The following is a 19836-nucleotide window of genomic DNA, read 5'->3' as shown; positions in this document are numbered from 1 at the left end:
AGATCATATGTACAGTGAAGCCTGAAATGATTAATACCCCTGGCAAATTTTGACTTAAAACAAAGACTATAGTATACACAAGACATGTCACTCGTATAGTTTGAATGGGGGAAAAGTGTCAATATGGCGAATGAAAATTGATGAGATTCGTCATTAAGACCAAGTTGTGAATTACTTCAGAAGACCAGCTCAAATCAGACGATCATTATCCAGAGGATGAGAATGTATAAAACTGCTATAAATGAATTTGGTGTTGTGATCTTGTTCCTTTCGGGTGTGCATGCACATTAGCTCGGACAAACTTTTGAAATAAAACTTATGCGACCGTTGTTGTTTAATTTCATTGGTGATTCCAAATATGTAATGTAATCGTAAACTTGGCAAACAGTTTTGGAGAATTAAAACTTCCTCATTCAGAAATAAATTGAAATGAAAATGAAAGTACGTCCTTTTGTTGAACCTGTTGCAGTATTTCAGATTATTTTTAAATGAATTGTTTATTAGTCTTTATGCTAAAAATCTTAATTACCCATGATGCTGTGCAGACAGCAAGTTTAAAAAATAGATGCCAACATAGCATTTTAATAGCATTTACTATATACAGTTGAAGTTGAATTATTAGCCCCCTTTAAATTTTTTGTTCTTTTTTTTAAATATTTCCCAAGTGATGTTAAACAGAGCAAGGAAATAATCACAGTAAGCCTGATAATATTTTTTCTTCTGGAGAAAGTCTTATTTGTTTTATTTTGGCTAGAATAAAAGCAGTTTTCAATTTTTTAAAAACCATTTTAAGGTCAATATTATTAGCTCCTTTAGGCTATATATTTTTTCGATTAGTCTACAGAACAAACCATTGTTATACAAAAACTTGCCTGATTACACTAACCTGCCTAATTAACCTAGTAAAGCCTTTAAATGTCACTTTAAGCTGTATAGAAGTGTCTTGAAAAATATCTAGTCAAATATTATTCACTGTCATCATAGCAAAGATAAAATAAAACAGTTATTAGAAATGACTTATTAAAACTATTATATTTAGAAATGTGTTGAAAAAAAATCTTCTTTCTGTTTAACAGAAATTGGGGAAATAAATTAACGGGGGCTAATAATTCTGACTTTAACTGGACACTGTAATATATACAGTAAATACAGCTATGGATAATATAAGAGTTCACTATAAAATTCAAAGTCTCTCTGCGTTTATTCTTTTAACTTGTAATAACATTTCTTTCAATTTGCATTTTTAAATGTTACCAGATCTATCACAGTTTACTTAATATATATATATTTTTATGTCAAAGATTTACTGTTTGCATTGTGTGGTAACAGTTTCATGAATACAATAAAGCACTCAAAACATACAGTATTGCAAAAACTCCCGTTAGTGTTGTGCCCTTAAGCTGAGACTGTATCCACAATTCTGTATCCACAAAAGTCCTGTGGTACATTATTGCTTACTTAGTGTACACTATAGTGCTGGCTTAAACATGCAACTCACGTGGGTGGTGTTGTTTGACTGTGGGTTATCTGATTCCCTCTGTATAGAAAGTGTCAACAGAAACAGATCTGTCGATGAACATGCTGTTGGTCTTGTGTTTTGGATGTTGAAAGCTTCCCAAAGGCTGCAGGTACATGAAGGCTAAGAGCATGTTTGTGTGAACCGATGAACTCTAACAGTTTAATCTCGAATTCACGGCCCGCAGCAGAAGCAGAGACTCTTACATAACAGCATATAATTAGTTGCTTTACGACACTGATTTTCCACAAAAACATTGTTTTTTTTTGTTTTTTTTACCATTGTCTTATAATATTTATATTTTGTATGCCAAAAAAATGTTTGTGTATATGGAAGAATGATACAATTCTCAATATAGTTTTTTCAAGTTTTTACTCTTATATTACTTGCATCATTCAATATATTTTTTATAGGATTGTACTTAATTAAAGCTATTAAGTAAAAATGTTTTAATGTACTTCTTGGCGTCAAGTCGAAGTTTCGGATGCTTCAACTTGTAGCTGTATAATTCATCCTAGGCACATTGGAAAACAGCCTATGTTTTAAAATACGTTGCTCTGTGTACATTTTGTTGTACGTTTCTGATGACAACACCACTAGAGGGCACTGTATATATTTTTGCAATTTTAAAACACGCTACTCAGGATGCATTTTGTCATAAATATCAGATTCACATCCTTCTTGTACATGTCTATGAGAAGGTGAAGCTTGTTGTACAGATTTTATGCCTCATTTAATAATTACAGAATGCCAATATAATAGCATTAAAATGCAAGTACACTCCTCCAAGGAACACGTAATATTTTATTCTAGAGAAAACTGTAATTATAGTCATTTAACAATTTATTGATTATGCATTGGCATCACAATGTGAAAATGCATATTCTAAATACATAATAATAATAAATGTTAACAAAAAAAAGTGCAAGGAGAGGCTGCGATATCTACCAGATCTATTTTCAGTTGTCAGATGCCTAAATAAAAATATACTAATAAAGGGACTAAGCCGAAAAGAAAATGAATGAATTTATAGTAAATACTGTAGTGACAATCAGCTAAAATGTTGCTAGAGTTGTTTTTTAATATATGGGCGATATATATTGCATCACCAAAAATGATTGAGAGACATTGTTGTGAGATAAGTCGATATATTGATAATTGTGACAGACCTACACCACTGCATACAACATTGTTGAGTACTACTAAGCAAACTGGCCAAGCCATAACAGTTGTTTGTATGGAGTTAGATAGGTGAGGCAAACATATTCCATTACAAATCATGGACATCGCTAAGTTGTTTAGTGGTATTTATTTGGTCTTTTTTTTTTTTTTTGCAGTTATTTATTTATTTATTTATTTTTTTTTTGCAGTTTTACAAACATGTAGGCTGACACACATATTCCCAATGAGGCTGTGTTTGTAAAATCATGGCTTTCAGCTCAGAGACATGATACCACCACATAATTAAGTTGCTTAAAGTGTCTCTTAGAGTTTAGGATATGAATCTTAAAGCAGTTCCTTAATCTCTAAAAGTAAAGTCGGGATTATTATACATCTAACATGCAGATGTTCTCACTATACTTAAGGCTCAGTCCTTTAGATTATGTAATTCTCATGTTGTCGTGTTAATAGGTGCTGTCTTCGGTCTTCGCTCAGGATCTGCCTGTGTGAAATGTCTCAAGGCGTTTGGCTGTGCATGAGAAGAAATCATCTTTCACTTTGAATCACTTGCTGGAAAGATTAGGATTCGGGCTGGTTTGTGATATTATTAGGCCTGCGCATAAATATATGATGACTGAACTCTCATTGTCTTTCATTCTGAAATGGACGTTATATGCCATGTATCTGCAAAAAGCATAGAAAAGTAGAATTATCTATGAAGTAAAAATATGCAGTGATGCCTAACTTGTCACAAACCTACAGTTGAAACCAGAAGTTTACTTATACTATAAAAAAAGGAACATAACCATTTTTAAAAAATCATACTAAACGTTTACTATTTTAGGTCCGTTGGGATTACCTAAATGATTTACATTTGATGAATTCCAGAATAATGAGAGAAATTATATATATATATATATATATATATATATATATATATATATATATATATATATATATATATATATATATATATATATATATATATATATATATACACACACACACACACACACACATATATATATAAATATATATATATATATATATATATATATATTTGGATATTTTTTTTATTAATTTCGAGACAGTCAAAAGTTTACATTTCCTTAGTATTTTTAATAGCTTTGCTTTTAAACTGTATAACTTTGGTCAAATGTTTTGGGTATCCTTCCACAAGCTTCTCACAATAGTTTGAAGGAATTTTGGCCCATTCCTCCTGACAGAATTGGTGTAACTGAGTCAGATTTGTTGGTTGTCTTGCTAGCACAAGCTTTTTCAACTCTGCCCACAAATTTTCTATAGGATTGAGATCAGGGCTTTGTGATAGCCACTCCAAAACTTTCACTCTGTTTTCCTTAAAGCACATTTGAACTAATTTGCCAGTATTGTTAGGATCATGGTCTGTTTGGAAGACCCATTTGTAGCCAAGTTTTAATTTCCTGGCTTGAGATGTTGTTTTAGTATTTTTACATAATGTTTTATCTTCATGATGCCATCTGTGCTATGAAGTGGACCAGTCCCTCCTGCAGCAAAAACAGCCCCACAACATGATGCTGCCGCCCCCATACTTCACAGTTGGGATGGTGTTTGTAAGCTTTCCCCCTTGTCCTTCAAAACTTTACACTGGTCATTATGGTCTAACAGTTCTATCTTAGTTCCATCAGACCACAGGAAACGTCTCCAAAAATTAGTCTTTTCCCAGTGTAATTTAGCAAATTGTAATCTGGCTTTTTTGTTGGTTCTGTCTTTTTGATTCTCCCATGTTGTCACAAAAGAAAACAGTGTGTTTAGGGTTTGCTTAAATACTATTCTACAGCTGTGCCTCCAATTAACTCAAATGTTGTCAATTAGCCAATCAGAAACTTCCAAAACCTTGACACCATCATCTGAGCTTTTTCAGAGGCATAATAATCTTATTGTTTGTAAACTTGACCTTCAAGAAAAGATATAACAATTTAAAAATATATCTCTCATTATTTTGCTATTAAGTATAACAGAAACAAATTTGATAATCCTAACTTACCTATAAGAGAAAAGGTGTATTCATATTAACATCTGACTTTTTTTAAATGGTTATGTGTCTTTTTATACAGTGTATGTAAACTTCTGGTTTCAACTGTATTTAATCTTCGTTTATGATGACCACAAAAGAAGATATTTTGAATAATGCTGTAACCTTGTAACCACTGACTTCCATAGTATTTGTTTTTCCTAGAATGGAAGTCAATGGTTACAGGTTTCTCTTATTTTGAGTTCAACTGTAAAGGAAACTCTTAAAGGTTTGGAAAGACTTGAGGGTGAGTAAACAGTCAATAAATACATACTTTTTGAGTGAACAAACCCTTTAATGACCTCTGGTGCAAATAAACCTGTCGAAAAATAACTTGTTGTTTTACAACTTGGTTGTAAAAGAATTAAAACTACCCCCAGGGTACATGGAGATTATGGAATAGGTAGGCATGGCTCTGGAGCCTTCCCTCCTTTAGCTTGGAAATTGTCTATGATCTATTTGCTGTTTAGTCTGTTGTAAGCAGCATAAACACCTATAAATTGCTTTGTAGTATATATTAAAGTATATTACTATTGGAAAGCAGCGCTGAAATTATTTATTGCTATTCTCAATGCTTTAAATGTCCTTCCTTGCACACTGAGCCTGACATTTTCGTGCTGTTTTAATTAATAATTAATCAATTAATAAGTTGCCATAAGAGAAAGAATAAATCAAAATAAGCTTACTGCACTTCTCTTGTTGAAAGGAGAAAAAGAAAGAAGAAGTATTTGGCGGATCCAATCCTGCGATTACATAGAGAAGATGGAAATTTTCCACATCCTTATCAAGGAGCAGCGGGATTATACTGAGCGATTCAATGTTTACTTCAGGATGTCTGCAGCTCAGTTTTATGCTTTTCTTGCAGTTCTGGAGAAATTTATTCCAAAAGAAGTGCTAGTCGTTTTAGTCTATCTATTTGTATTCTGCGCTTTGTTTTTCACGCTTTTTGCTGCAAGATGGAGTGGATCAAATCAGCTGGCAAATCAAAACATTATACGCTATTCTGGATTTTGCCGTTTCCTTGTGCGGTGACTCTAAACTGTCAAAACATCTTTCAAAATGCTCACTACAAAGGCTAACTGATCAGAAAATTTAACTCGGGCTGGTCTTGAACTGATTTTTTTAATGACGGGTGAAGTTTCAAGAAAGCAGTGTAAATTATGTATATATATAAAATTTTAATTTAAGATAATTAAATTTTAATGCCTCCAATAAATGCTATCCATTAAATTTTAATTTAAGATAATTTAAGATGTAATTGTGGGCTCAGTGTTCAAGGAGCTTTTTGCTTTAAATAGTGATGATTTATTCGAATCAATTGCTTTACAAAATTATTCACTGTTTTAAAGTGGTGAAAAAGCACACGCTGTTTCGTGCTGGATGGTAAAAATGATTTGTTACCCAAATGAAAAAATATTGTTATTAATAGTAATTAGTACTTAAATTGATTCATTGTTGCAATTACATAGTTGCTATGATGATACAAATCAACCATATTGTAATATAAACAAATTACTGTATTGTTTTTTACAACTATATATATATATGTATATATATATATATATATATATATATATATATATATATATATATATATATATATATATATATATATATCAGTTCAGTAATAATCATAACCCGTTATTATGTACTGATGTCATTTATCACATATCACATAAGAGGGAGGAGACAGCGAGAAATTAAATTGCGAGATATTAAAATAAACAAAAAGCAGATAACTGTGCATAATTCACTGCTTTTGAGTTTGCTGGACAGTCTTTCACTGACAGGGTAGTACATCCGAATCCAGCTAGGAAAAAAATTATGCTGAAACTTTCTCTTTCTCTGTGGCCCCTTTGACCTGCTGTCATGTTCGTGATATGATGTTTTATCTCCTCTCTTGGCTGTTACAACAATAACATTACTTCTGGATCCAGATTTGTGTCTGCAGAGCAAGTTTTCTCCACAGCGTCGCTGTCTATAATGTATTAACAGCGGCAGAGCCACAAGGACCAATAGCTTTTCTGTTGAATGCATGGCATTTAAGAACTCCACAATGCTCAAAAAGCAAAAGGGATGATATTTACATTTGTTTATTTGCTCTGAATGCTCATGTTGTTCTGTGCATGTACTTGAGTTTTGTTTGATAAACTCTCCAAAATTGTGTTTTCTTTGAGCACAAAAGTACAATACAAATATCTGACTTCTTGTATTAAAGAACAAATTGGTATTACAAATGATATATAAATATATTTATTTATAAAACATTTTAATACAAGAATTATTGTGTTGCTAAGTAAAATATTAAATAGCAGCATCAATGCACCGAGATATCGAATTAAACCGAATCGATGGCATTATAATCGTAACCAAACCATGAGAGCAGAGTAGGTTCACACAGCTAATATATATATATATATATATATATAGTATTTGTTACAGTTTATCAGTTCAGTTTATAGCTGTTGCATTCATTAACAGAATATGGTAAATACTACAATATATACAGTACAATACACTTTACTGTAGTAAATTATGGTTCAAAAACACTATATTATTAAAATTATTATAGTATTGTTTATGCAACAATAAGCTTAGACCAAACTTGTATAAAACATGAAAAATTAGCTATTTATTCCATGAAACATTAAGGGCCCTATCATACACCCAGCGCAGTGTGGCGCAAGGCGTGACGCAGTAGTCTTTTGGTAGTTTCAGCTTGGCGCAAGAGTTGTTTTGAGGCGTTGCGCTATGCTGTTTAAATTTACATTTACATTTAGTCATTTAGCAGACGCTTTTATCCAAAGCGACTTACAAATGAGGACAAGGAAGCAATTTACACAACTAAGAGCAACAATGAATAAGTGCTATAGGCAAGTTTCAGGTCTGTAAAGTCTAAGAAGTGTAGTATTAGTAGTATTAGTATTTTTTTTTTCTTTTTTCGGTACAGTAAGTGTGATATTCAGAGAGGCAATTGCAGATTAGTAAGTGAAGTGGAGACTAAATAGTTGAGTTTTTAGTCGTTTCTTGAAAGTAGCGAGTGACTCTGCTGTTCTGATGCAGTTAGGGAGTTCATTCCACCAACTGGGCAGATTGAGCGTGAGCGTTCGCGAAAGTGATTTCTTCCCTCTTTGGGATGGAACCACGAGGCGACGTTCATTCACAGAACGCAAGTTTCTGGAGGGCACATAGATCTAGCAAATGCATTAGCGCTCATTTTTGCGCCCATAGGCGTTCTGGTCTAAAAAGGAAGGCGTTCTGAGGCGGACCGCTGGCGCGTTGCTATTTTGAGAAACTATAATAGATTTTTCATTAGACCAAAACTAACCTGGTCTAAACCCTGGCGCAGAGTTGCGCCTCGCTTATGCACTGCTTAATAGCACAAGAGAGCAATAGGCAAATATCTTTACATATGGAAAAAATTTTAATATTAAGGATATAATAAGAATAGATATAAGATATAAATATAAAGGATTAAAATATTACAAAACATTTTATTTTCTAGCCTACATAAATATGAAAAACCACTGCTTTTATGTCTTCATCTCGGGAGGCTTTTTCAGATTATTCATAACAATTTGCTTTTGTATAATGTTATTATTATTAGCAGTATTATTTATTATATCCATATTTATATTTGTTTTATTAAAAACAAGCTTAGATTTGCCCACCTGTCAGGTTTTAGACCATATGGGGCATGGCAAGTGTATTTGGAAATAACTCTTTATTTCTATTAATTTAGAAATAGTTTTGAAACAAATATTTGCGCTTAACAAACGAAATTAATTATTTATAGGCTAATTGATGTCTGTGCGTGAAGGTTTCCCTATCCAAGAGCGAAAGTGAAAGTGATCCATTATCTCTCATTCTCACGCAGTAGATCCTCTGTTTAACAGTTTTCTGTTAAAAAAAACTGTCAACTGTTAACTGTTTGCTTGTGAAATGCTCAGTTTTTCCACTTACACTTACTTTGCGTCCTGTAAATAGCGAATGCGCTCTTGGCGCGACGCAGCTGGGTCTTAAAGGGAATGGGAAATGAGACTCTAATTGGTTTATTCTCAAAACACACCTATAACTCATTAAGAAAATAAACTCAACCCTTTTAGCTCATGTGCCTTGGCGCAAAGCGCATTTTCCCGTCCGTAAATTAGCAAAATTGCGCTCTGACACGCCCTGAAAGCGTTAGCGCCCCGCGTTTTGCGCTCTGCGCATGGACTGTCAAAATAGAGCCCTGAGTGTCTTTTTAGGGCTTGTTTTGTTTGTTGAGTGCATGACTAAACAAGATTATTAAACACTGTTATTATTTTCATTTATTCAAAGGTCTCTTTAAAATATCCTTATATAAAGTAGAACTTTTTGTAAAAATGTCTTCTAGTTAGATACCAGTTTGTTAGTATGCTGTGTTGAAGCATCTGACTGTTTACTTCCTTGTGAATAGCCTGGCAAATAACAAATCTGCCCTCATTATCTTGTTAAATGTGTTATTGTGTTTCATAGAGCAATCAGATGTTTCAGCACTGAGGATGCACCTTTTTCTCTTTTATGGATAAACCGACTGAATCCTCCGGCAGGCGCTGGCAGAGTAATTACTCCACTCGTTTACTCTGCGTGTGAATAGATGAAGGGCTATTAAGATCCATTAAGAGCGTTTATGAATGGTTGGTGGGTTTGAGATGTGCTTATCTGATCTGAACAATAACACTGCATTTCTGGAGAGACTCTACAGACTCCATTCAGACTTTCTGTATTATAAAGTATTCTCGGTTTTTCAAGCATTTGCCCTTGACACTTTGAAAGCGCTTCTGTGCTGAATGAGTAAACTCTGCTATCGATTTCCTATGGGGTGTTTCAGAAAACGGTGGTAAAAAAGCAATGTTTCACTTTTGTTTTTTGGAAAGTCAATGAATTCTACATCTTTCATGTTATTTTATGGGTTTTTAAAACAGCTTTTGCTGTAATGTTTTCTTTTGAGATTAACACCTCGATTTAGAAAGAATGCTTTAAATTAAGACAATTACAATAATTATTGTTTATTTGCGTTATATGGCTGGTGAAAAGAATTGCCATCAGGTTTTTGAATGAACTGCAAGCTGTTATAAATCATGTCATAAAAGCCTTTTTTTCTAACATTTGGTCTTAAAAATTACTTTGTAAACACTACATCTTTGGATATTCTAGTTTAATTATAAGATTCTTCAATTTTTTTTTTTAAGAGAGAGGGATTGAATTAAATAATAGTTTATTCAATTCACCTATACCGCATGTCTTTGAATGGTGGGGGGAAATTGGAGCACCTGGAGGAAATGCACGTGAACATAGGGAGAACATGCAAACTCCACACAGAAATTCCAACTGACCCAGCTGGGACTCAAACCAGCGACCTCCTTGCTGTGAGGCGACAGTTCTAACCACTGAGTCAACGTACCACCCAACAGTACTGTGAAAATAATGTAACAATAAAACTATATTTAAATAAATGCCTCAATATATTATTAGCTAAATCAAAAAACATTTAAAAAATTAATATTAGCTGGTAAAAACATTATTATCTAATGTAGGTAGGTGTGGTTCCGTCTCTTGTAACTTAAGAATCTTCTTCCCTCCTTCGGTTCTATTTCTTTGTGCTGTCTGTTGAGGTCATATGTCCATGAATAAAAACTTAGGGCCTAATCATGCCCCTGGCACAATAAGGCACAAAATGTATTTGGCATGATTTATTGCTACAGTATTTCCAGACTAGAGCAACCCTAATTTTCATGTTTTGCGCCACGTTGTTTAAATAGCAAATCCATTTGCACCACATTGTGGACTCATGGGTGTGCCTGTCTATAAAAGAGGTGTTTTAAGGCGCATTGTTGGCGCATTGCTGCTTTGAGGAACTGAAATAGACCGCGCCGTTGACTAAGTAATAGCTGCTCTAAAGTCCAGTGCAGAGTGCATTAGTTATGAACCTATGCAGGTTCATTCACTTAATACACACAGGATGTACATCAATACACACATATCTTTACATATAAAAAAAAACTAAAGGATTAAAATGTTACAAAAAATACTATTTACTACACAGATATAAAAAACACCACCTCCATGCCTTCATGTTTGGGGGGCTTTTTTTTTGTTTAATTATGCCAATTTGCATTTCTATTATAGTGCTATTATTATTAGCAGTATTATTTATTATATGTATGTTTATTTTTGTTTTAATAAAAACATGTTTATATGGCCACCTGTCGGGATTTGAAGATGTCTGCATTAGCATATGGGGCATAAGAATAGGACATGTGTTTGGAAATAATTCAGTTTTTTGACCACATTTTATTATTATTGTTCATTTAGTAGTTTGCTGGAAATTAGAAGTGAATTTAGAAATAGTTTTGAAACAAATCTTTTATTAAATCTCCTAACAAACAAAATTAAATGTGTAGGCTAATGGGTGCCTTTAGTGGAGTGCGTTCAACACTGTATCCTTGTCCACTAAAGTAAAGTACTAAAGAGTAAAAGTAAAAAGAAAGTAAAGAGGCCGAATGGAGGAGGCTCATTCTTTATCCTCTTGCTGCAGATGGTCTGTTTACCTGTTTTCTGACTAGTGAAGTGTTCAGTTTTTCCTCTTACAAAGTCCGCCATTTAAATAGCAAATGCGCCATTTCATTGTCTGTTTTCACCATTTGCGCAAAGCAATAATCTAAAAATAATCTAACAAGAAATAAAATCTAAAAATAAACCAGCTGATGTGATTTTGTTCTGTTTGTAGGGGAGGACCGGCCGAGGGAGAACGTCGTGGGCACTGCTGACGGACAGGCGATGGTGGGCGGAGCAGGGGTGGAGTCAGGTGCGGGGAGACAGAGATTACGCTGCTGTGTGCGAGTGACGGCTGTCCAGGTGCGGAAAGCAATATGGGGCGTGGCCATGGTGATGTGTGTGTGCTCGTCATGGGCAGGCTCCACCCAGCTGGCCAAACTGACCTTCAAAAAGTACGACGCACCGTTCACTCTCACATGGTTCGCCACAACCTGGAACTGCCTCTTCTTCCCTCTGTATTACATTGGCCACTTGTGCAAGAGCCCTGAGAGGCAGACACCGAAACAGAGGTTCAGGTAAGAAATTGGGAGATTTTGATTGCTTTTATGTGATATCTGAGATTGAAGGGTGTTAAGTGGCATCTATAAGGGCGTTTGCTCTGTGTAGTTACAGGAACTAGACATCAGCCTTGGTTCCTCAATAATATCTGTATAGCATTTTTCTGGTTGCTTTCTCCCCTTTTTTGAATGTCATGTGTTACGTAGCGGATGAACCCCGCTACGCACATAAGATTAAGGATGACCGCTATTAAAAGAGGTCACCCGGAGTCCCCGTTCCTGCTCCCCAAGCACACACACACAGGCCAAGTTGTCAAAAAGGGGTATCAGATTTATTAAACAAAAAGATCAAAATCGGAATCAGGGAACAAAAAGGCCAAAACAACTAACAAAACAAGGTACGCTACCTAATATTAAACTTCTTACCTATACCAAAAATAAAGTTCCATAAATAAAGCATACAATTCTAACCTCCCTAACTAACCACAAAACAGGAGAAAACTGGACAAAAGAAAAAGGGCCTTCCCTTTGATCATTCAGCATTAAGGTAAATATTAGCCACAGCTAACACATGATACCGTCCTAGTACCATATTTAACAGAGTATCTCACCAGATGACTTTGAAACAGGGTTGGAGAAAGGCATTACACAATCAGCCACCGCTAATGCAGCTTACCGTCCTATTACCGTATTTAACAGAGTATCTCACCACATTACTTTGGAAAATGGTTTCAGACAGTAAGATCACTGCCACACAGAGAACTCAGAGCGAACTGCTCAGACACACACACACACAATAGCGAGGGGAAACAGGAAGAGAACTCGATGAGGAGCGTCAACGGCGTGCCTTTATAGCTGGCGCCGCCCCTCTCACAGCTGCACCTGATCTCCGCTCATGTGGAGAGAGAGAAAGAGATAGATAATAGAGGAAACACACACAGGAACAATACACACTAGCATTGTCAAAAATAATGTTACTCAATATGTAACACATGTACCATATAGAAATCTGATACATGTAAATACAGTATATGCAAATGACAGATATAAGACATATAATCCAGTTACTATGACCATTTATGTGAAGCTGCTTTGACACAATCTACATTGTAAAAGTGCTATACAAATAAAGCTGAATTGAATTGAATTGAATATAAGTTTATATTTGGTTTCACAAACATATAAATATATAATATATGTCATATATGCAACATTTTGAAATGGTTGCAAATGTATTAAAAATAAAAAGCTGAAAAATCACAGGTACATAAGTATTGGCAGCCGTGAAACTCTAAGTTGAGCTCAAGTACATTCTTTTTCCACTGATCATTCTTGAGATGTTTTAGCAGCTTAATTGGAGTTCACCTGTGGTAAATTCACTTGATTGGACATCATTTGAAAAGGCATACACCTGTCTATATAAGGTCCCAGGGTTGACAGTGCAGGTCAAAGCACAAACAAAGCATGAAGACAAAGGAATTGTCTGTAGACCTCCGAGACAGAATTGTCTGGAGGCGAAAGGCTGGGGAAGGTTACAGAAAAAATCTTCTGCTCTGAAAGTTCCAATGAGCACAGTGGCCTCCATCATCCGTTAGTAGAAGATGTTTGGAACCACCAGGGCTCGCCTGGAATTTGCCAAAAGGCATCTGAAGGACTCTCAGTCCATAAGAAACTAAACTCTCTGGTCTGATGAGACTAAAATTGAACTCTTTGGAGTAAATGCAAGGCGTTTCGTTTGGAGAAAACCAGGCATCGCTCATCACCAGGCTAATATCATCCCTACAGTGATGCGTGGTGGTGGCAGAATCATGCTGTGGGGATGTTTTTCATCAGAAGGAACTGGATAACTAGTCAGGATAGAGAGAAAAATAACAACAACTTAGTGAATGTCTTTAAGTGTTATTTGGGGAACCAAAATGTTTGTTCTTTGACATTACTACAAAAACACTTTTTGAGTAATGCCAAGTTACAAAAACACTTTTTTTTTAGGTCACAATTTGTCGTAATTTGACAATACGACATTTAAATGACATGTTTTGAAATGGAGCAGAATCTTAAAATATAGTACAGTTGTAATGTCTAATGGTTTTATGTGAATATCATAGATGAATCTGCTTGGTGAAATCCCTTTTTGTGGCCGTGATCTCTGTTGAGGGAAACACTGAGGAAATTCCGAGCCATAATTCACGGACAGTTTGTCCTCTCCAGCTTTCCCTTGTATGTGCTGAATACTAAGCAGGCTTATTTAAACCATCGTGCTGAAGGAAAATATACTCCTGCTCTGTCTAGGAAATCAAAGTAAAGAGTGTTTGGGGAGTACAATATGCTGTATATTCAGGTAAAATGCATCTTGATAGTTAATAATTTAGTGTACAACAAGGAAAAAAGAGCACTAGCATTTTATCACACAGGAGAAAACGATATTAACAACACGGCAAAACAGGATTTAAAGAGTAAACACCAGCTGCAGGCTTTGTAAAACTGGAGCAGAAAAGGCAGAAAGATTTTTGTTTGACGTGAAGTGCCTTTAGTCATTCTATATTAATTAAATTATGTTGTTTAGCCAACATCACTTAACCTAAGCCTAATGTCATTAAAAATAGTGGCTGTAGCCCAAGGACCCTTTTAACATTTTAGGGAATATCAATAGGGAACTGAACAGTTCCTGCTGTACACATAATCATGCTGATTTATGTTCTGAGATCAGTCAATATGCTGACCTTCAACAAAGATGTGGACCCAGGAAAATGTCAAGCTTTACTTTAAAGGAACGCATGACTTAATATTTATGCACTGTAAGAAAGGCTAATTATATAAGTCATAACTAAGTAAATAAGACAAAATCAAACAAGCAAACAAATAAATTATGCATATATAAATTACATAAATATAATTATGAATGAATAATTGGAACATAATAATGTACAGAAAACGTATTAATAAAAATACAAAAAAAACTACTAAATACCTTTTTAAAATGAATGACATTTGTATGCTTTTCAGGGCTCAGATCATTTCTAGACCGTTGCAAATGTGTTATATAAGCAATATCACTTGAGTAGTAGTGCAATATGGCTGTATATCAGCACTGGTGGGAGGCGTGCGTTGGCTCGGGGCTGCAGACCGAGGGCCTTAGAGTCCTGCTAGTGACCACATAAAGCCATATCGTACTACTACTCAAGTGATATTGCATTTATACAACAGTTCGATGGCATAATCGTGTATATAAAAAAGAAAATCAAACAAAGAGAGTCTCAAAAACCCTTTTGTAAGAGGAATTTATTTCTTCCGTCATTTATACACATCTGCAGCTGATGTCAGATTAGCAGAAACCATTGAAAAAATGCTGTTTTTCCCCCTGAGGACTTATTATGCAGTGTCTGTCGCCATCTTGTGGTGGAACACGTCTTTGCTTTGCTCTGCTCAGTATGACAGGCTAATGACCGCCAACGTGCTGAATTTCTGAAATTATGAATATTTAAAATAGATACTGTCCTTATAAAGAGTCTGCATAGTTGCAATCTAAACAACTAGATTCTACCCTAAAAAGGCCTCAAAAGTACATTGTTGTCCAGCAGCTGCAATATTTATCAACCTATATCTACTATATAACTATATATACTTTGTTTGTGTGGTACTTCAGAGAATGCTGCCGGTTCTTCGGGGACGATGGGCTGACGGCGAAGGTGTTTTTCACTAAAGTGGCTCCTTTCGGCCTGCTGTGGATTTTGACAAACTACCTGTACCTTCAGGCTCTGAGGAAGATCAACAGCACCGATGTGTCTGCTCTCTTCTGCTGTAACAAAGCCTTCGTCTTTCTGCTGTCCTGGATTGTGCTGCGCGATCGCTTCATGGGCGTCAGGGTGAGTGAATGAATAAGATGTGTAAATGCAGTGCTCTCTATACTGAAATTGGCACTCTTGGTAAATATGAGCAAAGAGGGCTGTGAAACATGTCTTAGTATTAAGTATAGTAATAGTATGCTTGGTACACTGCCTGAAAAAAAAGTCTTATTGTTGATCCCAGCTGTAAGAGCAACAAATAATAACTTCTAGTTGATCATTTGGAAAAGTGGATTTTTCAGATGAATCATCTGTTGAGCTGCATCCCAATCATCACAAATACTGCAGAAGACCTACTGGAACCCACATGGACCCAAGATTCTCACAGAAATCAGTCAAGTTTGGTGAAGAAAAAGTCATTGTTTGGTATTACATTCAGTATGGGGGCATGCGAGAGATCTGTAGAGTGGATGGCAACATCAACAGCCTGAGGTATCAAGACATTTATGCTGCCCATTACATTACAAACCACTGGAGAGGGCAAATTCTTCAGCAGGATAGTGCTCCTTCTCATACTTTTGCCTCCACATCAAAGTTCCAGAAAGCAAAGAAGGTCAAGGTGCTCCAGGACTGGCCAGTCCAGTCACCAAACTAAACATTATTGAGCATGTCTGGGGTAAGATGAAGGAGGAGGCATTGAAGATGAAGCCAAAGGATCTTGATGAATTCTTGTAGTCCGGCAAGAACACTTTCTTTGCCATTCCAGATGACTTTATTAATAAGTTATTAGAGTCATTACAGAGATGTGTGGATGCAGTCCTCCCTGCTCATGGGTGTCATACATAATATAAAAAAAATTCCACTGCACCATGATTTTATATTCTATACTGTACATTATTTCTGTTCAGTGACAAGACTTTTGTCTTAGCAAAGTCAGACCATACTGTCCTAATTAAATAATGAAAAATCAAGGCCTGATCATATTTTATTTTGGTAAAATAAGCGTAATCTAGAGGCCTTTGCCTTTGATATAAGTCCCTCCTAAAACCAAATGATCAACTAGAAGTCAAGTTAATATTTGTTGTTCCTAAAACTTGGATAGGCGACAAGACATTTGTCAAGTAGTGAATAGTCTTAGTAAAATTTTCAGAAAATATTAACAAAAACACTACAGTCAATAACTGCAAACCAAAAAAAGCTTCTTTGAATTTTAATGATTTTTTTATTATCATTTATTAAAAAAAAACAAAAGCTTATGATAAATATGTGTGCCATAATTGATGACCCCCTGTTGAATTGGAGTATTTTGCTATTGATGTTTTACTTTCTTTCAGTTCATCTGGGTGACAAAGATCAGGAAATTGTTCAATTGTAAATGTACACAAGGGAACACAAAGCCAAACACTATTTGTTACTTTGGCTTTGTGTTTCCTTATAAACATTTACAACAGAACAATTTACCATTCTTTGTCACCCAGATGCAATAAAAAAGTCAACTATCACTAGGAACAAGTCACATTGCATTTCATTCAGAAGGGCTCACCCCTATGCCCTAATCCCCTCGAAGGGTTTACCCCCTGAAGTGATAGCTTAGTAGCAATGACGGGTGTAGGGGGTTAAAAACAAAGCTACTTTTTGGAACAAAATTCAGTTATCATATCGAGACACAATAACACTTTTCGTGTGCCTTCGTTGTCCTTTTTGTGCAGTAGTTGACACCCTATAAACATGCTTGGAATGATGAGTACATTGTGCAAGCTGCACCTTATTTATAAATGCAATGTAAGTGTTTGTATATTGATAATAGCAATTTGTTTTAGAATATTTTATAACTCTTAATTTTTTTATTTGTTTTAACTTTATTTATAAATTCTAGAGTAGTTGCCTATAGAATAAAACTATACATACATTTATAGTTAAAACTCTTTGACAGTTTCTGTGTGATTTAAAAAAAACTTCCCTGCTCAAAGAATCGTGGATGCCCAAAGTGTCCATCAGTTGTACCCAATAAAATCCTATTCCAAAGGGCTGTTCGAGGTGGCCAGTTTTGAGCACTTAGGTTTTGGAAAGACGCTTCAATATGGCAATCATTTTTGTTTTCACTCCAAAGTGTCCTTCTAAAGGGTGATACAACCCATATGGAACGCACCCCAAGTCTCCATCACAATGATTAAAAAAAAACAAAGAAAATGGGAAGTTGCTGTTAAAAATGTTTTGCAAAAACACTGAAATTAGTAGAAATTTTTCATTTCTACCACTGGGGGCAATAATTCAGGAACTCCAGTCATCTGAAAGTGTCATGGTATGAATCGGTTTGGAAGAAGACATGTTTATTTAGGAATAATGATTTTAAGTAGCCCCAAAATAGCCCAGAATCTCAGTTGAAGAATTGCCAAGTTTAGTTTTGGGGTCAGAAAACCTACAAAACTACAATCCCACATTACCCCACACACACTGAAAAATGATTCATTTGATTTACTAAACTGTTTTAAGGTAAGTGGTTGCAAACAATGTTATGGGCTGAATTTAAACAAGCAAATTAGGTTGAACATTACAGCAATAAAGTATATTGTCTGTTTATTTAAACTCAGCCCATCTAAATTGTTACCTTAACAAAGTAAATTGCAAATCCAATGAATCATTTTGTCAGTGTATATTGGAATGGTTTCAAGAAAGAAGTCTCTACTCTGATTCAAACACAAATTTAAGCATCCTTAGTTTTTTTGTTAATTATTGGATCAAAAAGGTAAACTAAGACATTTTTCTCATGTTGCCTTTGCTCATATTTACTATTCACCTTATTCTCAGCTGTCGAGCGGGCGCTGCGAATTGAATCTTTTTGTCTCGCGACTTCCGGTCACATTCACTTCCATTCATTTTTTGACGTTAACAACTGCTCGTTACGCTGCTTGATGTTGCAATTTAATATTTTCTTATTATATTATGCTACTTGGTTTGTGTAGTCATGCAAACATTTGTTTGTTGAGCAAGCAGTTTGGCCATTTTCTGCCGTTTATTATTCCTAGTCATTTCTCCCATAGGCGACTGAATCGGAAGTTCTAAGACAATCGCGAAAACAGGCGCACTTCCGCATTTTAGAATAAGGTTAATAAAGTGCTGCCAGTATTAAGTAGATCACTGGTGTCAAATCCAGTTCATGGAGGGCCACAGTTCTGCATAGTTCCAACCTTTACCTGTTGGTTCAAACAAGCCTGAAGGACTTGATTAGTTTGATCAGGTGTGTTTAATTATGGTTAAAGCTAAACTGTGCACAGTTGCCGGTGGCCCTGTAGGAACTGGATTTGACACCTGTGAGGTAGATGCTTGACGGATGGTTGTGGATTTACATTTTCTCTAAATGCTACTGAATATGTCAGCAGTGCCACCACAGTACAATACTTTGCTTCCACCACAGTAACCTTTTCCTTGCTTTTTCCTTTGCTCTTTTTTTCTATTTCCTGTTCCCATTTTCTGTTTCCTCAGATTAAAAGAGGCAAAGTGCTGTGTAAATTTTCTTTGTCTATGTAATTCTCTCCAATTCTCTCTCTCTCTCTCTCTCTCTCTCTCTCTCTCTCTCTCTCTCTCTCTCTCTCTCTCTCTCTCTCTCTCTCTCTCTCTTCTCTCTCTCTCTCTCTCTCTCTCTCTCTCTCTCTCTCTCTTTCTCTCTCTCTCTCTCTCTCTCTCTCACACACACACACACACACACACACACACACACACACACACACACTCTGTCACACATACACTGCAGCGCTGGGTATATTTAGTTGAGTCAGGGTGTTCTGATGCAGTAGAAGTTAAGTGGATTTCCACATGGGGGATATAAGTTGATCAAGAGACCACATGAGTTGTGAAAAAGACCAACAATATGTCTTGTGATCTTCTCTTTTTGTAAAATTGTAACATTTTTTTTCTTTTGTTAATGAATTTAATTGATTGATTGTAAAATTAAAATGTGGCCCAGTCGAAGTTCACCAAAAAACAAAAAATTGAAAACTATTTATTTATTTATTTATTTATCTGTAGCAATTTCTCTGTATCTATTTTTAGTTTAAATTAATTTTAAACCTTTTTTGTTTTGTTTATTTATTTATTTATTTTTAATAGTGGAACACTCAATTCTGTTACTATTTGTTCTTTGAATAATGTTAAACCTTTTTTACATTTAATTTTATTTTATTTTGCATTAGGGAACACTTGATTCTGTTACTGTTTTTGTTTAAATTATTGTTAAACCTTGTATTTACT

At 35.2% G+C, this 19836-nt stretch overlaps 1 protein-coding gene across 4 annotated transcripts in view; it reads left to right on the top strand.

Annotated features, from left to right (window-relative positions):
- The window catches only part of slc35f3b (solute carrier family 35 member F3b), a 162535-nt gene that overhangs the window by 130786 nt on the left and 11913 nt on the right, over window positions 1-19836 (top strand). For all 4 annotated transcript variants that reach the window (XM_021480891.3, XM_073920242.1, XM_021480892.3 and 1 more), the window contains 2 exons: window positions 11482-11824; window positions 15450-15669. In XM_021480891.3, the coding sequence (XP_021336566.1) occupies window positions 11482-11824; window positions 15450-15669 (563 nt within the window). The remainder of the gene's footprint in view (window positions 1-11481; window positions 11825-15449; window positions 15670-19836) is intronic.

This window comes from Danio rerio, chromosome 13 (assembly GCF_049306965.1).
Source record: "Danio rerio strain Tuebingen ecotype United States chromosome 13, GRCz12tu, whole genome shotgun sequence".
Classification (NCBI taxonomy): Eukaryota; Metazoa; Chordata; class Actinopteri; order Cypriniformes; family Danionidae; genus Danio; species Danio rerio.
The sequence above is the reverse complement of the archived record's forward strand: the minus strand, read 5'-3'. Positions and strand labels throughout refer to the sequence as shown.